The sequence below is a fragment of the Lynx rufus genome, unplaced genomic scaffold (assembly GCF_022079265.1).
Source record: "Lynx rufus isolate CCGP_SWC_20201006 ecotype Redwood Valley unplaced genomic scaffold, mLynRuf1.p SCAF_20, whole genome shotgun sequence".
Classification (NCBI taxonomy): Eukaryota; Metazoa; Chordata; class Mammalia; order Carnivora; family Felidae; genus Lynx; species Lynx rufus.
The window spans coordinates 13559029-13571737 of record NW_025814835.1 but is presented as its reverse complement, the minus strand read 5'-3'; the positions used below and the strand labels follow the sequence as shown (position 1 = coordinate 13571737).

General features: G+C 43.1%; 1 protein-coding gene across 1 annotated transcript in view; it reads right to left on the bottom strand.

Annotated features, from left to right (window-relative positions):
• Nucleotides 1-9598, bottom strand: part of VPS4B (vacuolar protein sorting 4 homolog B) — a 32036-nt gene extending 22438 nt beyond the window's left edge. The window contains exon 1 of the mRNA XM_047086163.1: nucleotides 9321-9598. Within this exon, the coding sequence (XP_046942119.1) occupies nucleotides 9321-9347 (27 nt within the window). The 5' untranslated portion in view covers nucleotides 9348-9598. The remainder of the gene's footprint in view (nucleotides 1-9320) is intronic.
• Between the last annotated feature and the right edge of the window lie 3111 nt (nucleotides 9599-12709).

Sequence of the window (12709 nt, the reverse complement as noted above, 5' to 3'; positions counted from 1 at the left end):
AAACACAATATATAAAATGAAAACAATATGGGACTGGCATAAAGACAGACACATACATCAATGGGACAGAATAGAGAGCCCAGAAATAAACCTATGTATGTACAGTGAGTTAACTCACCACAAAGGAGTCAAGAATACCCAAAGAGGAAAGGACAGTCTCTTCAATAAATAGTGTTGGGAAAACTGGACAGCAAAATGCAAAAGAACGAAACTGGACCACTACCTTACACCATCCACAAAAATTAACTCAAAAGATCTGAACAGAACACCTGACACCGTAAAACTCCTTGAAGGAAATACAGGCAAGTTAAGCTCCAACTCCAGTCTTGGTGATGACTTTTTGGATTTGACACCAAAAGCAAAGGCAACAAAAACAAAGATGAACAAGTGGGACTCCATCAAACTAAAAAGCTTCTGCACAGCAAAGGAAACCATCAACAAAATGAAAAAGCAACCTACCACAATGGAGAAAATATTTACAAATCGTGTCCTGCTAAAGGGTTAATATCCAGCGTGTAGAGAGAAGAACTCATAAAACTCAACGGCAAAAAAACCAAGCAACCCAATTAAAAAATGACTCGAGGCTCTGAACAGATATTTTCCCAAAGACATACAAACGCCCAACAGGTATATGAAACAGCACTCAAGATCACTAATCATCAGGGAAATGCAAATTGAAACTACAATGAGCTGTGACCTCACATCTGTTAGAATGGCTATTATCAATAAAACAAGAAATAGCAAGTATTGGTGAGGATGTGGACAAAAGGGAACCCTTGTACACTGTTGGTGGGACTGTAACTGGTGCAGCCGCTGTGGAAAACACTATGGAGGTTCCTCAAAAAATTAAAAATAGAACTACCATATGATTCAGCAATTTCACTATTTATCCAGAGAAAACGAAAACATGAACTTTGTTGAAAGATACATGCACCTCAATGTTCAATGCAGCATGATTTAAAATAGCCAACTTATGGAAACAACCTAAGTGTCCACAGACAGACGAATGGATAGAGAATGTGGTTACGTACACAATGGAATATTATTTAGCCATAAAAAGAAGGAAATCTTGACATGTGTGACAACATGAATAGAATTAAGGGCATTACGCTAAATGAAAGAAGTCAAAGAAAGACAAATACCATACGATCTCATTTATGTGTGAAATTGAAAGAGAAAACATCCACAAATAAATCCAAGCTAATAGATACAGAGAACATCCAGGTAGTTACCAGAGGTGGGGAAAGGTGAAACAGGTGAAGGGAGTCCAAAGATCCAAACCTCTAGTTATAAAATAAATGTCATAGGGATGTAATATACAGTATGGTGACTACAGTTAATAACACTGTGTTGCATATTTGAAAGTTGCTAAGAGAGTGTCTTAAAATTCTCATCACAGGAAAACCATTTTTGTAACAATGAAAGGTGACAGGTGTTCGCTAGACTTACTGTGGTGTCATCTCACACCGCATACAAAAAAAAAAAAATGAATCCTGTTGTACACCTGAAATGAATATACGTCAATTATACCTCAAAAAAAAAAAAAAAAAGAAAAGAAAGAAAAGAAAAATGATAAATTGGACTTCATCAAATTATAAAAGTTTTAGTCTGTAAAAAATCCTATTAAAAGGATGAAAAGACAAGCTACAGACTGGGAGAAATATTTGCAAACTACATATTTATAAAAGGATTAGTATTTTAGAATAGAAAGAACTCCCAAAACTCAACAATTTAAAAACAATCCAAGTAGAAAATGGGCTGAAGACATAAACAGACATTTCACCAAAGAGGATATACACATGGTAAAGTAGCACACAAAAAGATGTTTAACATCACTAGCCATTAGAGAAATGCAAATTAAAACCACCATGAGATATCTTGAAACATGTATCAGAATGGCTTTAAAAAAAAAAAGTGACAATAATACCAAACGCCCCAGAGAACTGGATCACTTACACATTGCTGGTAGGATGTAAAATGGTAGAGTCACTCTGGGAAACTGTTTTGTTTTGTTTTCACAAATCTAAACGTGCAGCTACCATATGAACCAGTGACTGCACTCCTGGGTATTTACCCCAGAGAAATGAAGACTTCTGTTCACACAAAAATTTATACATGAACATTCCAGATGTCCTTCAACCATATAGCATGGTTAAACAAACTGTGCTACACCCATACCAAGGAGTACCGTTCAGTTACAAAAAGAAACTACTTTGATACACACAACATGAATGGATCTTGAGGAAGAACCAATTCCAGAAAGTTACATATCCCAGAAAGTTACATATCGTATGATTCCATTTATATAACTTTCTGGAAATGACAAAACCAGAGATGGAGAGCATATTAGTATTGTCAGGAAACAGGGATGGTGGGGGGGGGTGGCGAGAAAGAGAGGTGATTGTGGTTCTAAAAGGGCAACAGGGGGCTCCTTGGTGGCTCAGTTAGTTAAGCATCTGACTCTTGAGGGGCGCCTGGGTGGCTCAGTCGGTTGAGCGTCCGACTTCGGCTCAGGTCACGATCTCGCGGTCCGTGAGTTCGAGCCCCGTGTCGGGCTCTGTGCTGACAGCTCAGAGCCTGGATCCTGCTTCAGATTCAGTGTCTCCCTCTCTCTCTGCCCCTAACCCATTCGCATTCTGTCTCTGTCTCTCTCAAAAATAAATAAAAATTAAAAAAAAAAAAAGTCTGTGTAAGCATCTGACTCTTGATTTCAGCCCAGGTGAGGATTTCATGGCGGTGAGACTGTGCTGGGTGGGGGGCCTGCTTAAGATTCTCTCTCTCCCTATTCCTCTGCCCTGCCCCCACATGCTGTTTCTTTCTCTCTCAAAAAATAAAAATACACTAAAAAAATTTATAAAAGGGCCACAGGAGGGGTCCCTGTGGGTAGAACTATTCTGTATCACGACTTTGATGGAGGATCCAGGAACTTACCCATATGACACAGCTCTGAACACACACACACACAATATACATGAATACAAGTAAAACTGGAAAATCTGAGTAAGACTGGTGGCATGTATCAATGTCAACATCCGGGTTATACTGTACTATAGTTTTATAAAATGCTACCACTGGGAGCAAATGGGTGAAGGGTCCACAGAACCCCTCTATATGATTTCTCACCATCGCATGTGAACCCATGGTTATAGCAAAATAAAACCTTCATCAAAAAACCATCTTTAATATTTAAACACACACACACACACACGTACATAACAAGCATGTTTTATTAAAACATTCCACCTGGATTAATCTAAGTAGTAAAACTGTATTCAACAAAAGAGCCAGTAGAAAAAAAGGATCATGGTTATGCTATATTAAAAATCAGCACATAAGAAAAAAACCACTCAAACAATCCCAAACCAACCATACGTGAGAATATTATATTTTGAAGCAGTTGCTAATGGAATGCATAGATGGAATGAAAGCTGTAAACAGGAGGAACAGACCTTCCCTCTGTTGTTGCAGGAGGGAAAAAAAATGGTAGAATTGAGAAGATGTTTCACAGTTCAAACAGCTGAATTTGGTGCTGAATTTTCAAAAGTCTGGTAAGCTAGCTGGGATATAAAGGGTGAACTCATAGCACTCATACGTGTGGGCAACCGGTGGACTGGGGCACCTTGTCACATAAAAATGCACCTAGAAGACTCCATGGCTAAGCCATGCAGGAGAAATAAGTTCTTTCTTATTCTAGATACAATTTTCTTCTATTATTTTGAATTGCTGTGCCGCTCACCTCTCTAGCTATATGTTCTCCACATTTGCAGTCAGTCCTATTTTCAGCACCACAGTGATGGTTAAGGAAAACTCTTACAGTTGGTATTTAATTACCTAGCTCCAAATATGGTAACAATGACTTTAAACCAGCCCTTCTTTGATGACGGACAGGCCTGTATCTGCACTGTCCAACTGTGAGCCACTAGCTACAATCGGCTTCTGAGCACCCATGGCTAGTGTGACTGACAAGTTCTAAATTTTGAGTAAAATTTAAATTTAAATAGAGGCGCCTGGGTGGCTCAGTCAGTTAAGCGTCCGACTTCCAGCTCAAGTCATGATCTCACAGTTCTTGAGTTCGAGCCCCTCAACAGGCTCTGTGCTGACAGCTCAGAGCCTGGGGCCTGCTTCAGATTCTGTGTTTCCCTCTCTTTCTCTCTCTGCCCCTACCCTGCTTGTGCTCTGTCTCTCAAAAATAAATAAACATAAAAAAATTAAAATAAATACACAAATTTAAATAGTCACACGTAGCTACTACTGGACAGTGCATGTTAAACCTTTAATCAAAAATGATTTGAGGGTATGTATCTCTTTTTCCCTTGCTGAACACCCCACTTCAACCTTGGTTCTATCAGCATTTTTCATCTGAAATGAAAGTGACTGTGTCTGGTGTGGTTTGGGAGTGCCATTTATTCCTAACCCTGACCACTTCCATCGCACGTGATTCAAAACTACCACCGAGCCTCCCGAGTGGTCAGCCTGCTTCCACACTCAACACCCCGGAGTCCACCTGGCAGCCAACGATGGGCCCTCTTCGGTGGGTTCGCACGGTAGTTAATACAACCCAGATGCTGGCTCACGGTCGACAGGGCCTTAAATGACCTGTGTGCCCTGGCTCCTTCCGGATCTCACCCCAAACCTGTTAGTTCGCCTTTACTCACGAAGCCTGCGCACGGCTGATCCCTCGGCCTAGAATGTTCTTCCCCAACAGGCACAGGACAGTCTCTTTTTCACAGTTCAAATGCCAAGTCCTCAGAGAGGCCCTCCCTAATCTACTGCAGAGGCTGCACTCTGCCCCTGCTCTCGGTTCTCCCCCCACCCCAGAGCCGGTGCCTGGCACACACTGGGCACTTAATAACATTGCCGAACAAAGGAAAAAAAATCCCCTATTGCTTTCTCAGAATCTTCTTCCTTTTGGTGATTCCACCCCTATCATCTCTAACAACTTTCCTCCACTGGATGTTTTCCTGCCTGTCCATGCTATTTCTCTCCCCTGGGCTCTGGAGACCACCCCCATCTTCCTTCTCTGACATCCACTCTATCAATCACATGCCCACTCTGCTGCTCTCCCCAACGTAACCTTTTTTTTTTTTTTTTTTTTTTTTAATTGGGGCCTTCCTCAGCATTAAAACATACGTAAAGTCCTACCTCAGACTCATACCTCCAAAACACAAACGAAAACCCACTGGCTCTCCCCAGTTTCTAGGTTCCTCCCTGGTTAACATCTTACGTATCTCTTCACCTCCAGAGCAAAATCCCAAAGAGAACCCCGAGTGCGTCATGCTTTCTTGACTCCTCCAATGCTTCCTGCTGCCTGCCAGGTCTCGCAATGACCTAACTCTGTCCGCAGCCTTCAACCCTCAAAGCAGACATCTGGACTCGGCCTCCTCCTCCGGCCTCCATGGCACCCTTCTCTCTCAGTTCTACTCTTGACTGTGCGGTGATTCTTTTGCAGGCTCCCTTTTTTCTCTCCTTCTATGCCAAGATTCCACAGCCTTCTTGTTCCTCCTCATGCTATGAATTCTCCAAGATACCCTCAACCTCTGCTACCATCTGTATGCTAATAACTCTCCAATGCTTGTTTCCAGCTCTCTCCCTCTAGTTCTACACATGTGTCTCCAACTGCTCATGGAACATTTCCACTTGGTTGCCTGTACATGCATTTCAAACCCAAAAAGTTCAAGATCACCTGCACCCAAATATGTGCCTCTTCTTGTAATCCCAGACCCAATTCTTCCCCACTGAGATATCCAACCCAGGAAGAGGGGCGAAAACTCAGCCTCCTCCGCACCCCTCTTTCTAAATGCAGAGCCAAGCCTGACTTCTTCCTCTCCAATCTGTCTTTGATTAATCCTTTCTTCTTTAAGAGGTACTACACTACTTTGGCCCTCCCCATTTCCCATCACACAGAACCCTGCCTCCTAACTGGTCTCCCGTGTGCCCAGGGTGGCTACCGGTCTGGCTGTCCCCCATGCACGCATGGTAGTTTCCTTCTAAAACAAAACCCTGAGCATATTACCTTCGCAGACTCCTGACTACAGCAGGATGAGGACCAATCATCTCTGTGTTAGCACACACCCTTCCATGGCCTAACTAGGCTTGTCCACTCACCTTACGCACGCAGTTCCAGTCATGCCAAACTAATGGGACAACTGAGACTTCAAGCCTTTGTTTATAGTGTACTCCTCACCTGGAATATCCTATCCAGTTATCTCCCCACATAACTCCAGCTTCTCTAAGACTCGGCACAGTCACGGTCCTCCTGCTGCAAAGTGTCCCTGATACCCCCAAGTGGCCTACCCTATGCTTCCTCTAAATTTCCACTGCCTCTGTTACACATTTCCAAAGATCACACAGTATCCTGTTAGCCACTTAAAATTTTTTTTAATGTTTATTCATTTTTTGAGAGAGAGAGAGAAAGAGTGGGGGAGGAACAGAGAGAGAGGGAGACACAGAATTTGAAGCAGGCTCCAAGCCCTGAGCTGTCACCACAGAGCCTGACACAGGGTTCAGACCCATGAACTGTGAGATCATGACCTGAGCTGATGTCGGGCACTTAACCGACTGAGCCATCAAGGTGCCCCAGCCACTTTATATGTCTTTTCACATCAGAATGTAAGCCCTTGGATTTCAAGGATGATATTTTTCTTTTATGATTCCCTAAGACTTAGCAAAATGTATGGCACATTTAGGACTGAGTAAACCTTGAGTTCTACGTATACCGCATTACTCGCAATTTCTGCCAACCCTCTCTAAGGTTTATTGCACTTCTAGACTGAGGCATATATTCTTTTTCTTTACCTGGAATGCATCCCATTTTCTGGTCCAAGAAGGCATAACTTCATAGTGAAAAAAGTACAAATGCCTAACACATAAACCTGGATTCGAAACTGTCTTCTATACTAACTGCATGTCTTGGGTTAAATCATAACCTTAATAAACTTTGGATTCTTATACTGTGAAACTGAAGTAATATTCACCTTGAAGAGTTGCTTTGAGGATTAAGATCACACCAAACACCTGGTGGACAATTAGTGTCGGCACCTTACACATTATCTAAGCTCACATCATCTCCTCTGTGGAACATTTCTCAGTTACCTTTGAAGAGTTAGGTAAGCCCTTCCTTTCTGCTCTCCTATACTAACCTTTAATTCTATCATAGCACTATTGTGTTATTTTATAATTTTGAGTTTTAGTTATCTGCATTCCTCCATTAGTTATGAGCTCCTGGTTATGGGGAGTTTTGCCTTGTTTGGTGGGAAAGTTATTTGTTATTTAAGAATATTCTTCATCCAAATTTCCTAGGTTAGAAGGTTAAAAAGGTTTGAATGAGAAAGTGCACCTATGACCCAACCACCATAAAATTAAACATCTCTGTTTAAAACTAGCAACATGCCTTTCATTTGTGTCAACCTCTAGCCGATTCAAAAGGAACATCCAACAACCCAATTCAAATATGACGCAAACTGACCATAAAACCAAAGTGCAATTCTTGCAAAAGAAAAAACAGGGGCGCCTAGGTGGGTCAGTGGGTTGAGCACCCGAATTCGGCTCAGGTCATGATCTTGCAGTTCTCGAGTTGAGTTGGAGCCCAGCATCATCAGGCTTGCTGCTGTCAGCCTGTCAGCGCAGAGCCTGCTTCGGATCCCCTGTCCCCCTCTCTTTGCCCCTCCCCCACTCATGCTGGCTCTCAAAAAATAAAAGCCTTAAAAAAAAAAAAAAAAGGAAAAAGGTATCAGTAAATGGATGAAAATTATGTTGCAGAATGTCCAAATTACATGCAGTTTTGACAAGCGAAAAGCTGATGAAATAAAGAGTTAACTAAAAAAACCAACAAATATGAAGACAAGACACTTCAAAAGAAATCACTTTTGATATTAAAGAAACAATACTTTTATCAAAGAAACAATACTTTTTCCAAAAACATTTACCAAAAAGACCCTTTCTGAATGGGCTACAAAAAAAGTCAACGCTAAGTGGAGATTGTTATATCTTAGTCTAATGCAACCCTGTTGGAAAAGATACACACAAAAATCAACACATGACTTATTCTTCATTCTAAGGAATAAGCCATAGTTGCAATTACAACATTCTGAGACATATAAAACATTTATTTTCATAATCTTTTGGGTTGATTTTCAAGGTAAAAATCCCAAGAAAGGGACGCCTGGGTGGCTCAGTTGGTTAAGCGACCCACTTCCGCTCAGGTCATGACCTCGCGGTTGGTAAGTTCCAGCCCCACGTAGGGCTCTGTGCTGACAGTTCAGAGCCTGGAGCCTGCTTCGGATTCTGTGTCTCCCTCTCTCTCTGCCCCTCCCCCACGCACATTCTGTCTCTCTCTCTCTCTCTTTCTCAAAATAAACGTTAAAAAAAAAAAAAAATCCCCCAAAGCTCCTTCCTATCCTACCTCTTTCTGTGTGTGAAATTCTGAGTTCTATTTTAATGTATCTACTTTCAGTGGTCTTTCTTGTCAATTACCCAGGTTTGGGCAAGTCCTCCATTATCCTTAGTGCTTGTACTGGACACTCAATGAATGTCTCATCAACGACTGCAAGACGAAGACAAGGGTTCAATCTTTTATGCTGATCTTTTGTCCCAAAATGACCCAGTGGACTGGGAGTCCTCGAGGCTAAGTCACATTCTAAATCCCTCTGAAACCTCAGATCCATTCTGGGCATCGGAGGCACTATTTCACAAATTTCTCAATGAATCTCACAGATGTCCAACAATCATGTCTAAAAGTTTAAGGTTCTACGATTTATGTACAAAACACTGTACTCACTGCGGTAAGGGTGGGGAGGTGGAGCCACAAAGCTTAAGAACACTCCCTGATTTTATATACATTTTGGGAGCCATGGCAGAGTGCACATGAAAGCACAGCTCAATGAACTGACGGATTCCTCAAATTCCAAGACTGTCCTCACGTTTCTATTCACCTGACAGCTAAAAGAGAAGGGCTTTGCTACACCAGCTTGAGACGGAGAACTAAGATCACCAGTGCTTTGCAAACATTACGTTCTTTCCTCTCTGTCTTACAGTGATTGGAGCGTCTGTGCCTCCGGTTCAAAGCTCTGCCCAGTTCTGTTCAAAAGAGGAAGAAAACCCACCTCAACAAAAGTGAAGCGTCTCGCACAGCGGGTGGGCTTGGGAGATCCCGGAGCGGGCGGAAAGCGCCCGACCCTCCCACCTGCGGCTGGGCGGGGGCGCCGCCCTCCTCCGTCCGGCACCAGGGGCGCGGCCGCTTCCTCCCTCCTCCCCTGTCTCCAATCCTAACCCCGCGCCGCCCCTCGGCTCCGGCTCTCCAGGAGGCGGGAGAACAGTGATACCTGAAGATTGGACGAGGTGGATGCCATGGCGGAGATCCGAGGCGGCTCCCTGGGGAAGAACTAGGGCAGAGGAAGCCAACAGCGGCAACGTCGAATCGCGCCCGGTGTTGCCTCAAACGTGCGCAGGCTGGTAGCCCTCGGACCCGGAGCGACGCCTCCCCTTCGCGAACTGGTTCCAAAACCGCAAGCCGCCCCGAGCGCCGCCGACCCTTCTCAGAAAACTTCCGCAATTCTGAGCCCCCTCCGGGCTCTCGTCCCGCCTCTGGCCTCAGCACTTCCGCTTTCGTCATCAGCACGCGCGCTACCCAGTCTCCAGCCATTCTGGTCTCGCCTCGGCCCCGGGGTCTCGCGATGCCGGGAGCCCGGAAGCGCTCCCGGGCCTAGTGGAAGTCAGGCTGGGCGCAAGCGCACTGTGGCTCTTACGTAGGGGCGGAGATGCGTCCTAGAGCCAAGATCTGTTACGTTTTCTTCTTTTTCCAGATGTTTTACACTTGAGGTGAATTATTGGCTCTGGCTCCTTTCAGTCCACACCATGGAGCGTGCCCTGTAGTTCTGTGGCTTTTGAGTGAAAAAGTCATCCCGTCCCCAAGACCCACCATTTGGGGACTTGGGGCTCGTTTGCTGTGATTCATTCATTCCGTTTTCTCCTCTGTAAGATGGGGTTAATTATATATAGCACCCACCCCAGGATTGTGAAGAATGCTAGTAGCATGCGCTGGCATAGTGTTGGGTGAACAGTAAGATCTCAGTAAGCCTCAGCGTTTATTACTCAACACTGTACACTTTATTCAATAAGTTGTCATGGCCCCGTGAGGTCCTGAGAATGTTAGTAAAAGACAGGTGTGGTTGCTGTCCTCTAGGAGCTCACGGTTTGGTGGGGAAGCAGGCTCCTGAACACAAGTCTTATGAAACTGGCAGATCAGATTATCTTTCACACCATTTATAAGGAAGGTTAATGACGAGAGGTTAAGTGCTTTCTGTGAGATCACATGTCAGGGATTAGTCGCAGACCTACAATAAGACCTTGCCTCAGCCTTTCTATCGTTTGCAGTCAAAATCCTCTTTTTCTTCATCCTTATGTAGGTAAGCTTCCCAAAGGAAAGTGAAATAGGTATTTAATCATTCCTCCATTTTATTTCCTACTCACTCCCTAATTCTTCCCGATCATCTGATGTCTCCTAAAGTTCTTCCCTCGCCCTTCTTACTAGGTATTGTCAACTACCCAGTTCTTGAACTCTCACTTGTAGAGAATCCTAATATTCTTTGTCTTTCTCCTTCACTGTCTCCCCTTCTTTTAAAAAAAAAAATTATTTTTATTTATTTTGAGAGCAAGCGGGGGAAGGGCAGAGAGCGAGTGAGACAGAATCCCAGGCAGGCTCCATGCCATCAGTACAGAGCCTGATGCGGGGCTTGATCCCAAGAACTGTGAGATCATGACCTGAGCTGAAATCAGGAGTCAGATGCTTAACCGACTGAGCCACCCAGGTGTCCCACTGTTTCCCCTTCTTATTCTTCTCTATCTGTAGCATTGTGTCAAGAGTCATGTTCTCTTTAATCAAACTACTCCATCCCTGCTCATCTTATCCCCTTCCTGGACTTTATATAGCAATATAATAGAAATGGCTTCCAATCTACATCTCTAGGCCTAATGCTGTCTTCTGTCTCGCATTCATAACCTTCCAGAGATCTCCAGAAATCACAGGACTTTCCCATACGACAAATTCAACACATTTGAAGTCAAGTTAATGATCATCTACCCCAAACTTCTCAGAATAACATCACGAAAACTCCATCATCCAGGCTCAAAGCTCAAAGTCAGCCCTCTCTCTGCCTTCATCTGCCAGTTCACCTTGCCACCCCTCTGTTCCCTTCCACTTACTGATAAATGCTGTAGGGATCGCAGCCCTTACAGTGTCAGCACATCATCGACATTTAATAAATACTAAACCTTTTAACTGAGCTGCTTAAAAGAAATTGCTAGATCCTTAATGACTATTGGATAAACCTGATTTTCCCTGAAGATACAACTAGACTCCAATTTACCTTTCACCTCAATCCCTAAGAGTCTATGGAACACCCACTAAACGTAAGTCGACTAGGCATTAAAAAACTACAGAGATGAATATGATATGGTCTTTGCCATTCAGGAGTTTACAATTTAGTGGAAGACACAGACACATAATAGTGAAAAGAGAATCCACTGATATAAATTACCACCATGTGCCAGGCTGCTGTGGATATTGGATATGAACCAAACGGTCAAAAATCCCTCTTTTATCACTATCAACAAATCGTGTTAGTATCACGTACTCTCAGTATTCAAAGAGAAGGCTATCGTCTGTAAGGTATTTTCAAAAATCCGTAATTTTAGTCTACTCGTGAGAAAACACAAGAAAAACACAAATTGAGGGCTTTTCTACTTCTAAAAAAATGCCTAACCAGGCTCTTCAAAAATGTCAAAGTAATGAAAGATAAGAAAAGACTGAGAAACTGTCACAGATTGCAGGGAACTCAGGAGACATGACAACTAAATGCAATATGGGATTCTGGATTGGATCCTGGAACAACAACAAAAGACATCAGTGGAAAAACTGATAAAAAAACACAAATTAAGTCTGGATTTTAGCTAATAGTACTACACTGAAACAAATTTTATAGGTTTTTTTTTATGTTTACTTATTTTCGAGAGAGACAGACAGAGTGCAAGCAGGGCAGGAGCAGAGAGAGGGGGAGACACAGAATCTGAAGCTGGCTTCAGGCTCTGAACTGTCGGCACAGAGCTCAATGTGTGGCTCGAACTCACAAGCTTAAATATCATGACCTGAGTGGAAGTCGGATGCTTAACCAACTGAGCCACCCAGGCACCCTGAGTTTTGATAAATAAACAAGATAAGATGCCAACAGTAGGGGATATTGGGTAAAGTGTATATGGGCAGGGCACCTGGGTGGCTCAGTCAGTTAAGCGTCTGACTCTTAATTTTGACTCAGGTCATGATCTTGCAGTTCGTGGGATCGAGCCCTGCATCGGGCTCTGTGCTGACAGTGTGGGGTCTGCTTGGTATTCTCTCCCTCCCTCTTTCTCTGCCCCTCCCCTGCTCATGCTCTCTCTCAAAATAAATGAATAAACTTAAAAAAAAGACTATATGGGAATTCTCTAAATATCTTTGCAACTCTTTTGTAATTATTATTTTAAAAGATTTTTTTAAATTCCTGCTCGTTGGGAGTTTGCATTGCCGTGGTATAGAAACTTGTTACTTTTTCATGTTGAAAAATGTAAATCTAAAATTGTTACCTGTATCATGGTTTATAAAATACTTCCACATACATTATCTTATTTCTTAATTCTGTGAAGTGGATCTTAAGTATCCCATTTTTACCAATGAGGAAAA